This window comes from Protomyctophum bolini (genome assembly GCF_963924005.1).
Source record: "Protomyctophum bolini genome assembly, chromosome: 9".
In the NCBI taxonomy this organism is placed as follows: Eukaryota; Metazoa; Chordata; class Actinopteri; order Myctophiformes; family Myctophidae; genus Protomyctophum; species Protomyctophum bolini.
In genome coordinates, this window is record NC_137870.1 from 11,481,529 (window position 1) to 11,496,166 (window position 14,638).

Here is a 14,638-nt window from a genome sequence, read left to right on the forward strand (position 1 = left end):
GGCCCAGCCCTACCTGGGCCCTCATCAAACCCTGCACTCAAGACGCTGCCCCGCTGCCACCCTTTGATCTCCATATATGGAGCTGACCTGTTCTGACATTCCATTATGTTGATCTGACCTCATCAAACTCTGTACACTCAAGACACGCTCCATATATGGCCAGTGCACGTTTCTTGCCCTTTTGGAGCGAGGTTGCTTCTCGTCCTCAGGCGTCTTACTGGTTTTATAGGAGCTTGAAATTCTTGTTTCAGAGAAGTAACTCTGAAACCACCTGCACTGCATGCACTGACGTGCTTGCCTGTAGAACTTTAATACGGTATACATCTTAGTATAACAGGAATATAATATCCTTTTTGAGGGGCGCTAGCACCTCCTATATACAGCTTTTCGTCCCAACCCTGTCACATTTGCCATTGACAATGAAAGGAGAATTTACATCATGTGTCTGAACAAATGGCTTTTTGTGACAACACAAACATGAAATGCCATTGACAATGAAGTGAGAATTTATGTGTCTGAGCATATCGGCTCATATCGGCTGTGTATGAGCATATCAGCTTTTCTAAACACATTGCATCCGTTTTAATTCAGCTTGGGGCTTATATATATATAAAATGAAATAAATATTATTACAAGTTGAAGTTACAAATCAGAATCTGTACTTTAAGGACAACTTCAGTTTTTTTCAGGTTCATGTTTTTATAGACCAAGTAAAAGATGAGCGTACATTGTGTTTCTTTCGTTTTTGACAGGGGCGGGGGCATTCGAACATGGTGCTAAATGTATCTACTATACCCCATAAAATTACATCTGGCCACAAAAGATCATAGGATCTATTGAATGTCAAGGGGGAGGTGACAGACATATTGAGACTACAACACGGTAGTGTCACATTGTGTCACATTCAGTAGATTCTGTGATCTTGTGTGAGCATATGTAATTTCCTGGGGTCTAGGACTAATAGTAAATAAAGCGCTGTACAATTTTGTAAAAATATATACATTTAGCCCCATGTTCGAATGTCCCCACCAAAAACAAAACAAAAATCGCTAAAATGAAAGCAAGCAGCAAATGAATAAACTCATCTTTTACTTTCTCCAGTAACCTAGAATATAAACCTTGGTAAAAAAACTAAAGTTGTCCAAGTACATTTACTGTACACCTCTGGCAGCTAATCGACTGCTCTGTGGGTCATATTTCCAAATAATTAGGGATGGACTTTCCAAAGGTTGGACCATCTCAAAATGAATTTCAGTTGTAATCCACTGACTTTTTTCATACCATATTTCTCTCGGTTATGGACAAAAATCAGGCCATAGAGAGAACTAAGTTTCAAGTCGTATTTTATTTTTCTTACAACAAAACAAACTCCTACTACAGTATCATGGAGGTGCGGTATTGAAATCGTAGCAATAATAATAAAAAAAAACACATTAAACAAGGGAAAAAATAAAATAAAAAATGCTTCAAAATAAACACTTCATACAAAATTACAATTGCCATTTATCCATCCAAGCATAAAAACAGATCTCTGAAATATTCTATTTAACACTCCGAGCTTTTGTATGATTATAAAGTAAAAAGAACAACTGAAGAATACAGACACAGACGCCTTATAAACCACACCTGGACATGCTGAATACCATCTTTTCAAATGCTGGTCAGTATTGGTTTAAAGTCCGTTTGGTGTGACGAAGAAAACGGGTTTGCAGCTGGCAGGGTTTATACGACCATGCAGGCCAATATCCTTCGCAGGTTGACATAATAAGTTTTGTTCAGTTTGCACCAGGTGGGTTTCGTGAAAAGTCGTGGTCTAAGTGGGGGGTGGGGGTCCTCTGCAGACAGCGCACTCAGTTGGCGTGCTGCACAGTGGAGAAGCACAGCTTCAAGGTGTATGGGTACGGACCAGCTGTGAAGAGGGGGGAGAGGTGATCATTAGACACATATTGCAAGGAAATAAAGGAATTCAAATATAAATGTATATAGCGACAAATTCCGACAATATCATGTTAATAGGATCAATGGGTCCCTGGGACACAGGGGTGGTCTCTCAGATGGGTCCCAGGGACATTTTATGAGTCCTACTTCAATTACATTGAACAGAGTACAGTATTGTACCTTTAGAGTCCTTTCTCAATTTAGTGAGTCTTTGCAGGATGCAGACTATTTGCATCACTGCCATATCCAACTGCTCCGAGATTAAAATAAAGTACCACCCTAAAACAGTGCAATCATCATCACATACTGTGCATTTATAGCATTGTACAGAGAATCAATGTTTGTCTTAGCCACTCTAATCCTAGCATCCCTACTTGTGCATGTCAGTTCAGGAAAGGAAAAAAAAGTGTTCTACAAGCTCAGTGCAACACATGAGGCTAGTGGTTATGGTGCATTTTCCCTTCAGGGCGATACACTTGTGTACATACTCGAGTTCTTCATCTGAAAGTGGTTTATCAAGCCCAGTGCCTCCATGGCATCATTGATGGACTCCCACTCCAGCAGGCCTGATGCACTTCGCTCACTGGGGGCAGCGCCACCTGGTGATCAAACAGCACAGTCACAGGGATTACTGACCACATTCAGGAAATCACAGAAATATACTCTCATTTGCATTTTACTTGTTAATTCCATTTCGCCATTTAATAAACTAGTTAACAGACCAACATTTTTTAATATAATGGTTAAAATGCTTACTCTTTCCCGTGAACAGTTTGATGTTTACAGGATTCTTGACACCAAGTTCCTCACAAATCTGTAAAGAAGGCAATCAGTTAAGTGACATAATTAATCCTACATAATTGCTTAGAAACAAATTAACAAAATAAACGTTAATTCAGATATCCAGGAGAACTTTGTGAGAAATGTAAATTAACATGAGTATGTATCGAACGCAAGATGTCTGCCAATTTCCGGACATACCTGCGAGAAAATTTCTGCCGAGGAGTCGGGCTGGGCGTTAAAGAAATGCAGCACATTGCTCGGGTGCTGGATGCGGTTCTTGGCCGCTTGCTCTGGAGACGTGAACCGGTTGTTTCTGGATCCATGGAAGTCCTTGAAGCTGCTGGAACCATCATCCAGCTCATAGCACTGTCCTGGCATGATGGCCTGCTGCTTGGACACACTGGAAGGAGGATTACATTTAGTGATCGACGGCATTACAAGAAAATAAAACTTTATTACAAAATCCGAACAATAGAAACATCGCTTCAAGAGGTATGATTTGAACATTGCCACAAAATCTGAATAGAAACATTGCTTAAAGGGGTATGATTTGAACATTGCCACAAAATCTGAATAGAAACATCGCTTCAAGGGGTATGATTTGAACATTGCCACAATCTTCTGTCATTTGTTACAACCAGTAATTGTACATACCAGACATTGAGTTTCTGTCCAAAGAGGAAATTGTTGTTCAGGTGAGTGATTGCACGGTCTACCGCATAACAGTCTCCCATCTCCACCATGGCTGCTCCAGGTTTACTCTTCATAAACTTCACCTAAAAAGACAAACGCCCAAGTTAACAGCCATAATAACAGGTCACATAGGAGCTCCCAGGCACCGGCAGCAAGTACAATGCTGCAAGGCATGACGTTTGTGTAATTAGCAAGGCATGACGTTTGTGTAATTTGACGGATAAGAATACAATAGTCGAATATAATAGGTGAGGTGAGACAGGAAACGAGGACATGTCAAGTCACAAGTGACTATAAATCATAGACAAACCAAGCTCAACCTCTGTGCCATCTCATGAAAATGTATATTCAGAGATAGGTCCACAAAAAACACTTTGTGCAACAATGCAATTATACAAATTACAAACATCCCTGGATGTATTAGAAAAGTCTTTCTTGGACAGCAATGCGTTGCAGACTGCCGAGCGCTGCCGAGCCCATTTCAATGCTACACACGCTGGACCCACATCCTGTTTTGGGCGTCCATGTTAATGCTAAATAAATAGCGTCAATGCTAGCGAGCTGAAGCCATCCTTGCATAATGAGAAAATAGAAATCAGTGATCCGGTTATCATCAATAATAAAGCTAATCAGACAGAACACAGAACACTACACCAGAAGCAGTTGGATTCCTTCTGACGATGGTCAAGAAATTCTCTCTTTTCTGAATGACAATTTAGTGGTAAGAGTTAAAGAGAATTCCCTCTCAACTCATACCAGCTGTCCCAAAAATGGACAACAGGCTCGGCTGTAAAGTCATATCTGGTGAACAAGTTTATAGACCTCGATCATATCTCCTCTGTGCCTCCTGTACACTAACGTTGGTAACTGTAAGTGTCTTAACCTTTCTTCATATGACCTTTCTTTCAACCCTGGTATTAGTTTAGTAGCCCTTCTCTGAATCTTCTCTATTTTCTCTATGTATTTGATTTTGTAGGGGCACCAGACTGAGTTTGCAAATTCAAGATGCGATCTCACCAAGGATTCATATAAGGGAATAAATAGTTATTTTCGTAAATTTAAAAAGGTTCTTATTATCGCCAACATGGAGTTTGCCTTTTTTACTTTTTCAGAGATGTGCATTTCAAATTCTAGTGAATTATCAACCACCACCCCTATATCTTTTTCTTCCTCTACTTGATGAATGTTAATGTCCATGTTAATGCTAAATAAATAGATTCAATGCTAGCGAGCTAAAATGAAGCCATCCTTGCATAATGAGAAAATAGAAATCAGTGATCCGGTTATCATCAATAATAAAGCTAATCAGACAGAACACTACACCAGAAGCAGTTGGATTCCTTCCGACGATCCGCCCGGAGCAGCTAATTGGTTAAAGCAGTTTCACTTCCTTTTTCCTTCAAGCCACCACAGGTGTTTTATCAAGGCATTCTGCTGCCACTAAGGAAAGTTATTCTCCGACGATCCGCCCGGAGCAGCTAATTGGTTAAAGCAGTTTCACTTCCTTTTTCCTTCAAGCCACCACAGGTGTTTTATCAAGGCATTCTGCTGCCACTAAGGAAAGTTCTTCCTGGATACACTGCCAAAATAAACCTCTACCGGTATGTAATAATAAGTCTCTAATTTTAAACATATGTAAATACAGTGGTGTGAAGTCCGTTTATAAGATGTCTTTAGTTCGCTATAAACAACATGAGATCTGTCTAAACACCAGAGTGCTCCATCTCACCCAACAAGTCCGTGGCACAAAATGTATATATTCAACAACAAAAAAAATCTGACCCGTCTGAAGCAAGTGGTGCAACAGCATTCCCTGTTAGTACTCTAAACAGGGATGGACATCGGGACATTGCTGTTCCTTGGGAGTGGTTGCACCACTCAAAAAACACCAACATTTGTCGCATGTGCAGTAAGCAGCTCTAAACAGCCGTGCCAGTGGCCTACCTACTGTCTGACATTTAGTTAACAGTCAAATGTGTTAAGTGAAAAACATTCCGGTTTAAGCACTCTAGTATTGCTAGAAACAAGTTGTGGGATCGGGAAGGGAAAATAGGCTATAAACACTAGAATCACTAGATCGCCAACTGTATAATTAGCCAAGTTGTCAGTTCTTCTCCCAATGTGCAACTGTTTACATTTATCTGGATTTAATTTTAGTAGCCACCTGTCACACCAATTGCTGGTACTCTGGAGGTCTGCTTGGAGTTGTGCTGTGTCCGTGTCATTGATTATAGTTCTAAATATTTTTGTCTTCAGTGCATGGCCAACAAAACAAATGGAACCTACCCGCTCCACATTGCCATAGAGACAAAAGACATTGAAGACTCGATCAGCATTCATCTTGACTGGGTCCAGGCCGTACACCATTACAACAGGAGAGTCTGCATGGGCACCATACTCCCCCGGAGGTGGTGGAGGGGGGCCGTAGCCTGGACCATAGCTCCTCCCACCACGCCCTCTCATTGGTGGGCCCATACGGCGACCCTCATATGGAGGGGACCCGTAGCTCTCATCGTAACCACCATGATAACCGCCAGCTAAAGAAGCAAAAAGACAAAAAGCACATTAGACGAGGGCAAGATCTAAACTCAAAGCATATGATCAATATAATTGACTGTATGGCAGTCTTACCATACTCTGGGGGGTGATCTCCCAGCAGAGCAGGCTGCCTTGCTCGTTTGTTGGGATTGGCGCTTACATCTTCTAAAAAGGGGAGGAAAGGAGAGAGGGGAACGTGTTATATGGCAAGTAGCAACACTACGACAGAAAACTGAAGATTCTAGGAAGCATCAAATACACAAGATGCTGGGATGTAAGCATTTAAAATTGAATAATTTCAAAACTTTAAAATGCTGATCTTGGCTTTAAATGTCAAAACAGAAATGTACACACCTGCACCGTTTCCATTGCCCTCTGCTTCACCATCTGTACAGGTACACAATAATCAAACAGGTTAATTCAATTTTCTAAAGTTAAAGTACAGTACATAACACATAATTTCCACTACCACCCCCTATATGATATGTTCAAAAAAGAATACACCAACACTATACTCGCATGGTAGTTAAGGGATGTTATACCACATTGTCTAAATGTCACAATACACAATCAGTGCCATTATGTGTCATTAGTTTTTTTGCCTGTTGGCTGTTAACAGAGGAACAGAGAGAACATACAAACATAGGGCCAATGTTAGTGGAGTCTTGACAGGAAAAACCCACAACCACCTCCCACCACAACCCAGAAAGAGAGTAAGCCTGTATGGGGAAAGATGGTTAGGTCAGTCTTGTATGGCCATGGTGGGTGCTGGGGGACTGGCGTAATCGTGTGGTGCTGTGGTCTGTGCAGTCGTGCTCCCTAGGTGAGGGAGGGCTTGATTTACTTACTGCTTGCTTACAAACAGTGGGAGAGGGGAAGACATTTGCTTCAGAAGTAGTTCCATCAATGTCCACCAAATTCATTTCATCCCATACTCATTCCCTCGTTCGCTGAAAGAACCCGCTGGAGGGGGGGTTCTATCAAGATGCAGGCCATTGCTGGCAGGTCGGTTAATGGGTCCATGCTAACTTCACTGGTAGGCTGCCATAGAGCACAATTCAGATGGGGGAGCTGGCTCCTTTGTAAATTGCCAAACCTGCATCACATGGAAGGTGTTAAAAATCTGCACTCAGAAAAAAATAGAGCTATACAGGGATGCATGTAGCAAGAAAAGCACATGGGAGGGAAAGATGAGGAGAAAGAGGAAAGGGGAGCTCAACCTCCACATAAGTGTTTGATAGGCCTGACTTGAGTGTGCTAATGCCTGGTGGTGTCAGCAATGTTCTGTCTTCATCAGTTGTTCACTCCAATGTGACTGGCTACAACGTGGAGATCAGTGGTGGTGGTGGTGTTAAGTCATCTATTGGATCAGTTGGTGGTACAGCAACAGGAAGTATTGAAGGAGAGAATGTGTAGCTTGAGTGTTTTTTCTTGTGTCAGCAACTCCAATGTGACTGGCTGGCTACAACTTGGATCAGTGGTGGTAGTGCAAGTCATCTATTGGATCAGTTGGTAGTACAGCATCAGAAGTGGAGGTAATGTGTTGCTTGAGTGTTTTGTAGTTCTTAGCAACTGAAGAGGAAAAATGAAACAAAACCAACCCCTTCCCGCAGTAAACAGTAAACCGGTAGAGCAAGAACTGTCAGCATGATCTCATTCTCAATTGACTTGTGAGTGAGTGAGTCGTTTGTTGGTTGTTGCGAGGTTTGTCACTAGCTTGTCTTTACGTGGATGGATGTTAATCTTTATGGTGTCGCCTTCCATCTTTGGACTGGTATCAGTCAGCTTTGTTGTTGCGATGCAGAGATGAGAAGTGTTGAGGGTGGATGAAGAGTCATCAGTCCTACAACATGTTGCATGAGTGGAGACTATGTCCTCTCCCTGTGTCTGAAGGGACCATGGGACTTCTGTACAAGGGTGGATGTGTCCTCACATAAAACGTAGACACTTGAGGTGGTGGCGCGTGTTGTCAGTGCAAATGTGTCTGCCTCTCCCTCTTGAGACAAAGTTTGGTACATTTTACTTTGCAATTACAGCGATTCCGACATGGAGACTGGCATGGCTTCTGTTGCAGTATCCCCATACGGACCATGGTCTCGTCCACTATTCAATTTGGCAAAGAACCAGACTGACAGAAGTACGAATAGTGGAAGAGACCAAGATCTGGCTGTGTGATTAGGAAATTCGTTTTAGCTTTGGACTTGAGAATTTTATAAGCACCAGATCGGTTTAGACGCCACTGTAGTAATACACGACTACACGTGGAACTAAAGCCATGTTCAAAGGTCAGGGCTGATGGGCAATTTTCAATTCAGTGACTGAATTAAATATAAATGTGGAAACTTTTAAAGCCAAACAAAATTTGTCAAGTGATAAAGATGAGTACCCAAAACAAGAGCCTCATAATGGAATATGGAGTGCATAATGGACATGTGAGCGTACGTCAACCTGACCGCAAAGTAACCAGACAACATAACTGTCATATCTTAGTCAGTTCCTATAATTGGCAGTATGGAACAGCTAGTATAATAAAAGTTGTTTATTTCCTATCACTCTACTGCTCCAGGGCTGAGAAGGATGGACATGAACACACTGCAGAGCTGCCAACTCAAACCCAAGTATACCTGGCAGCCAATTGGTTGCATGTTAGAGCCTCCGTGGTTGGCTACTTTCCTACTGAAGTTCAGTACAATAATTTTATATTTTGTAATGCATTCTCCTTTATGATCACCCTGTGCCTCAGTACACCAGTGGGCACCATCTGAGCTTTGCATCAGTGGCGTCAATCAAAGCACTTTTTAATTGACTGCCAACTGAGAGTTTGGATGAGTTCTTACACTAGATAGTGCTCTTGCTAACCTATGGTTGCATGTGTGTGCATGCAGCTGAGCTGGCTACCATTTTTACACAGCTGGACATTGTGTAACTAGTGAAACAATAGGATTCAACTCAAGTGGCTTGTTTAAACCCTTTTTAGAATAAAAATAAATTACCCTTCAGTCTGACCCCATAAGTCTCATTCCAAACAATAGTGAAATGTTGGCAGTCCTCCAGTGTCACATCAACATTGTCTTAGACAGCGTTAGTTATGCCAAATGACTGACATTGCTTACTGCCAAGAAGCATGACAGTCATGCTTTGCATACCTCTTGTCTGAGGGAGCCCAACAGAAGAGTAACATTTGTGTTTTGGATGGAGTAAATGTAACTGTCCCACCGTTGATTACATAAAAATGCTCAATTAGCCTAAAATTAAAATATTTTGTTAAATATCTGTATACATTTCATGTCTTTATTTAGAAATTAGGGCAAATCATGCAGCTGACTGGCTGATAAGATAGTTACACTCAATGTCCATAATTTCTCCATAATATACTTTAAAAGACATGCTCGATGCCCAACAGTTTTACAGAAGAAGGCCCCTACAGCCACACTTCATTCATAATGCCACAGTAGCTCCTTGGGACCCAAATCATGCATAATGAATTCAAATATGTAGCATTGTGAAGGAAGTCTCCCAGCCTCCATGGTTCCAGAAAAGCCTAGTTGCTGAAAGACCCACTCCCATCCCAAGTAGTAAAGGGGCTGAAAAGTATCTTTTCACCAAGAAAAAAAAGGGAGACTTGGTGTTTATGAATGTATGAATGCTTGTTTTTGATTTACCTGGACCGCCCAAGTTGGGGTTGGTGTAGTCCCAAGTGTCCTGGTCGTTCTTGAACACATTTAGACGAGTAGGCTGTGGGAATACAAAATGAATTACATAAACACCATTAACTATCAAATGGGTTGCCTTTCATGACTGGCACATGTTAAATGTAGCATGTTTGTCAGGGGGGAAAGCCATATTTTGCTGCACATACCTTGGCATATTCAATCTTGAGTGTGCAGCAGCCAGAATAAATGTCAGCTCCATTGAGTGAAGCTTTAGCCCGTTGTGCACTCTGCACCGAGTCAAATGTAATTGGAGAGTTAAGGAATGAAAACAGAGCAACAGGTATGGGAAGAATGATCAGGCATAGCATTGTGGACATGTGAACTACTGGTAATAGATGTTTGGTGATAAATGTTTCAACCAAAAGCATGCTACCATACAGTGACAAGGTATGATTCTACTAATGACATGCTGATTTGCGGTTAATGAGATTCCCTATGAGATACCAGTCTTATATCTGCTACAGTTTGGCACACTACGCCAACCACAGTTTTGCTACTACATCCATCAATCACAAATGTTGTATTGGGTGCACTTTTCACGAACTTTGGAACATATGATCATTGGGAGTTTAAATGGCACTGATTGTGAAAGGATATTCAACCATGGCTTGGACACCATTCTTCCTGAAGATGACAATTCTCTGGACTGGGCCACAGTTGTTGCAGATAGTATAGAGGACATCCTGTGTGTAAAAGAGCATCAATGTCAGCACAGTTGAGTGGCAATAAACAGCTAAAATATACCATCAAAGCTAATGATTTAATGCCATAGTATATTTGTATGCCCATGCTACCATTCGTGTTGTTGTAAGTGTATTGTGTGTGACTGACATGAATCTAAAAAAAGGTGGGAAAAAAGTACTCTAGTAATTAAGAAAATGCACCACAAGAGTAATCGTTTACCGAGGTGATCGGATAAATGGGATTCATGATGGTGAGCAGCAGAACATTGTTGACACTCCTGGAGTCGTCAGAGTCTCCTGGTCTGGAGATCTTTTGGCTGGTGGAGTAGTTGATGAATGCCGGGTGGCCGGCGATGTACACCTGGTTGTCTGCAGCATAGGTCACAGCCGTGGAGGAGCCGTTCATGTCCTCGTACTCTACTAGTGCCTGCCGTTTCTTGGGCATCACCACCACATAACTAGGTACATCAGAGAGGCCATTCAGTGGATAGGTTCTGGTTCGTAATACATAAACGATATTGAACAGTAATGTTAGTCGATACAATGATCCTTAAAACTCTTACAATATTTTACTTGTGAAAAATGTGTGGCATAATAACAACAACAAAAACATGGGTACAATTGTAATTAATGTTTGCATGTTAAAGGACAACTTTAGTTTTTTTTTTCCCTTTCAACCACTTTTCATGTTTTAGCCGGTTATTGCGGCTTTCTTTTGTTTTAGCGATGTTTTTTATAGGGGGCTTCAAACATGGGGCTAAATATGTATTCCTTTTACACAATTGTAGTTTTATTTTTTACTATAGTCCTACTAGACGCCAGAAAATTACACCTGGCCACAAAAGATTGCAGGATCTACTGAATGTGAAGGGGGTGACAAACTGACATGTTGAGTTTACAACACATTGTATGGCAGCCCCCTATACATTCAGTAGATCCTGTGATCTAGTAGCACTATAGTAAATGATTACAAAATTAAAAGATATTAACACTAATCTTTTACTTTCTCCAATAACCTAAAACATGAACCTTGGTTTGAAAAAAAACTAAAGTTGTCCTTTACGGATCTTATTCATGCCCTTGTACAGTGGGACTTTATTATGTGTAATCAAATTTATGGCGTGGATCCCACGCACAAAGGATAGCTTAAGCTGTCTGCCAAGAAAATACTCAGACAATGATATTTTAGAATAATAATTTAGTAGCCAGGACAATACAAGAGTACCCATTAAGACCTGAGATCGGTTCTACAAATGCCTTCTAAATCAGTAGTTCTCACAGATTTTCTAAAAACTGGGATATGTACAAGCTCGCAGCGTGGCACAACGTGACGCGATGTGAGCTTATATATGCGCTATTTTCGAATATCCCAAACCGCAAAGCAAAAAACTTATTGATTTTAATGATTCAACCCATTTTGAAAAATAACTTGTGAGAACTACCGATTTAGAAGGCATTTGTAAAATCGGTGTCGGGTTTTAAAAAAATGGTAGAATTAAAAGAAATTACCTGATGGCTCCGAACTCCTGCAAGGCTTCTACCAGATCCGCTTCGGTGACGCCATCCACTAATCCACGGATGTGCACCACCACAGACGGGAGGGTCTTGTGGGGATCCTCATATCCCTTTAAAAAAATCGATCCAAACGATATTTAAATATGAGACATACATGTATATATGTATACATTGGCCAAGCTACATAGGCAGAGGGGAATCCTATTGTAATTTAATTAAACATTTGTAACTCTGTTACGTGTCCTTAAAATGTGTAGGCCCCTGGAGTGGCTCTCGCTGCTGCTACACACAAACGCCTTGGGTCATAACGTTTCGGGCGGGGGGGGAAGGGTGGGTTAACATGCAGCTTTAGGTTCACTAATCAAAGCTAAATGTGAATCAATTTGTTGTTGTCCAACTAACACAAAACCACGAGCAATGTAGTTTAGACTTAAAATGTAATGCAAATCGCTGCCTCGACCCCGTTCGATATTAAAGCGCTCCGTTTTATTTAAGTTAGCATGTATGCTAACGGAACAAAGCGCTACGTCGTATGGTCACATATGGCGTGGCCCGGCGAGCCCCTTCATTCAATTCAAACACGGAGCATATCGGCGATTGGGTCTCGGTTTGCGCTTATAAAAAATGCATATTAACACATTTAAGTGCGTATTTATATGCAATATAAAAATAACCCAAAGTAAATGAATTAGTACGCGGAGGGAGGGGGTTCAGTTACCTTAGCAGCGTACTGAGAATTAAATGCGCGTGGCAGCTGTGGCTCCAAACATGGTGCATATTTACAGATATATATATTTAGCATTTCTCAAATTCAACTTACTGTGGACATTCCGTCAGTTTTCTGTCTTTTGCTCGCCCGCCCTTCCTCCCCGTAATAACGGCTCGTTGCAGTAGCCATGTTGTCCTGCTGGTTAAAAAGGATATTGGTGAAGTGACGAGAGATGAAATGGCCGGAAAACTCCTAGAAGATCCGAGCTCCGCTGGCCACGCCTTCTACGGTTTGTGCCGGGCCCTGATAGGCTGGCTGACAACCTACGTCAGTCTGCCCGTGACGTTTAGTCTCCGCGAACCAATAGGGAAACTCGAGATAATCTTTGCAATGGTGTTGCTGTGAGTTTGTTGTTTTGTCTATGGTTTTATTTCAGAGGTTTTCAAACATTTTCATGTCCAAGGACCACCAAATAATAATAATAATAATTTACATTTATATAGCGCTTTACTAAGTACTCAAAGTCGGTTTACATAAGAAAGACAATTAAATATGTATTTGGCTGTGGACCCCCATCTGAAAAGATGCTCTGTTAGGGACCCCTGGAACAAATGTTATTATTATTGTGACCGTAAGTCGCATTTACTATGAAAACGTGCATCTCGCGTCTGTCACACCTCCATATATGGTCATGCCTCATGACATCACGTCCATATATGGTCACGCCTCGTGACATCATGAAGACCCTTATTTTGCGTTCACACGGGCAGATGAAACGATGCAATCTACCACTAATTGTCAAAGGAAGCCAGCAACATGACGTTGCAAAGGCGCAAAGATGCATAGCTGCTCCAAATCAACTCATGCTATGCTGGTGTGACACATCACACCAGCATATATGGCCATCTCCATATATGAAGATCACGACACTGACCTCATCTAACCCTGGATAACTATGGAAAAGTCTAGATCATTCATCACCTAGATTTGCATACAGTATATGGAGCCGGCCAGATACTCTACATCTGACCTCAAACCTTAGATCTCCATATATGGAGCTGACCTGTTCTGACATTCCATAATTATGTTGATCCTCTCCACCCGTCCTTCCTGTTCTGATATTCCATTATGTTGATCTGATCTCATCAAACGTTCCATATATGGCCAGTACAGAATTCAAGGAAGGAGATAGGGCACCATTCTTTTGGTAAAGGATTACTTTATTGAGTACAGAATTCATTCCATTTTGATCTGACCCATGCATGCCAAAGCGCCAGCCCTCGCCCACCAGTCTGCCGTCACCCAGGCGGATGCACGAAGCAACCTCGTCCTCAGGGCGTCTTACTGGTTATTCCCAAATTTAAAATAATGTAATAATGTAGTTATAATTAGTTATAATACTATAATAATAAGGGTAATAGTACTAAAAAATTAGAAGAAATTATGTCTATACTTCGGCTTTCTCTTTCAGCTAGACTCTAGAATAGATTAAAAACATTTAGTAAGTAAGCTTAGTTCATACCTTTGAATGTAATTGTATACATGTAGTATGTAGCTTATACCTTTGAATGTATGTTTCTGTGGAAACATTGTTGTCATGTCTTAATTAATTAATGACCTCAAGGCAGTTTTTTTGTAGCCTTGGGTAATGATCCTTCTCTCCTTGAATGATCCTTCTCTAATCCACCGGAATACCACACCTTGACTCAGACATTACCAACCGCAGTAGTGTGGCTGGGATTGTTTTAACCTCTCGTGCAAACTGCGCTCTTCAACATGCATGTAGCTTTTTGTCAGGTGAAACCTGACTAATGAAAGCTCATGAAATGTAGACGATCTAGTCAGTCACCACCTATAGTCATACTGAATGCCTAGTTGTTTTTTTTACCACATATTTGCCATTTGCTCCGTTTCATCTACCTTTTGCTGCATTAATCATTCATATGCAACTGGGACATGTAGAGTCTATATATACATTATATATATCAAAAAGAGAAAAACCTTCCAAGGAAGGGACTGCACACTCCAGGGAACATAGACGGACAACTTACTGCATCAACTTATTT

At 41.2% G+C, this 14,638-nt stretch overlaps 1 protein-coding gene across 2 annotated transcripts; it reads right to left on the minus strand.

Annotated features, from left to right (window-relative positions):
• Positions 1 to 1,326: 1,326 nt before the first annotated feature.
• On the minus strand, positions 1,327 to 12,816 carry LOC308321542 (heterogeneous nuclear ribonucleoprotein L-like). Of its 2 annotated transcripts, none has more exons than XM_080772480.1 (14): positions 12,684 to 12,816; positions 11,858 to 11,973; positions 10,569 to 10,806; positions 10,261 to 10,348; positions 9,812 to 9,906; positions 9,615 to 9,687; positions 6,307 to 6,339; positions 6,046 to 6,117; positions 5,701 to 5,951; positions 3,376 to 3,497; positions 2,920 to 3,121; positions 2,695 to 2,752; positions 2,427 to 2,537; positions 1,327 to 1,909 (listed from the first exon to the last, which is right to left on the minus strand). In XM_080772480.1, exons 1-14 carry the CDS (start codon positions 12,759 to 12,761, stop codon positions 1,851 to 1,853), a joined length of 1,596 nt encoding a protein of 531 aa, XP_080628606.1. In that variant the 5' UTR covers positions 12,762 to 12,816; the 3' UTR covers positions 1,327 to 1,850. The 2 variants fall into 2 exon arrangements, with proteins under 2 accessions (XP_080628606.1, XP_080628605.1); XM_080772479.1 differs by having other exon boundaries at positions 10,569 to 10,842.
• Between the last annotated feature and the right edge of the window lie 1,822 nt (positions 12,817 to 14,638).

Bases quoted from the DNA above. Each gene is read 5' to 3' on its own strand.
- LOC308321542 (XM_080772479.1), bottom strand. From the start codon at position 12,761: ATGGCTACTGCAACGAGCCGTTATTACGGGGAGGAAGGGCGGGCGAGC. The intron at 6,118-6,306 runs GTGTGTACATTT...TCCCCTTTTTAG, and splicing joins GGGCAATGGAAACGGTGCAG to AAGATGTAAGCGCCAATCCC. The intron at 1,910-2,426 runs GTATGTACACAA...CCCTCTTCACAG, and splicing joins CTTTCAGATGAAGAACTCGA to CTGGTCCGTACCCATACACC.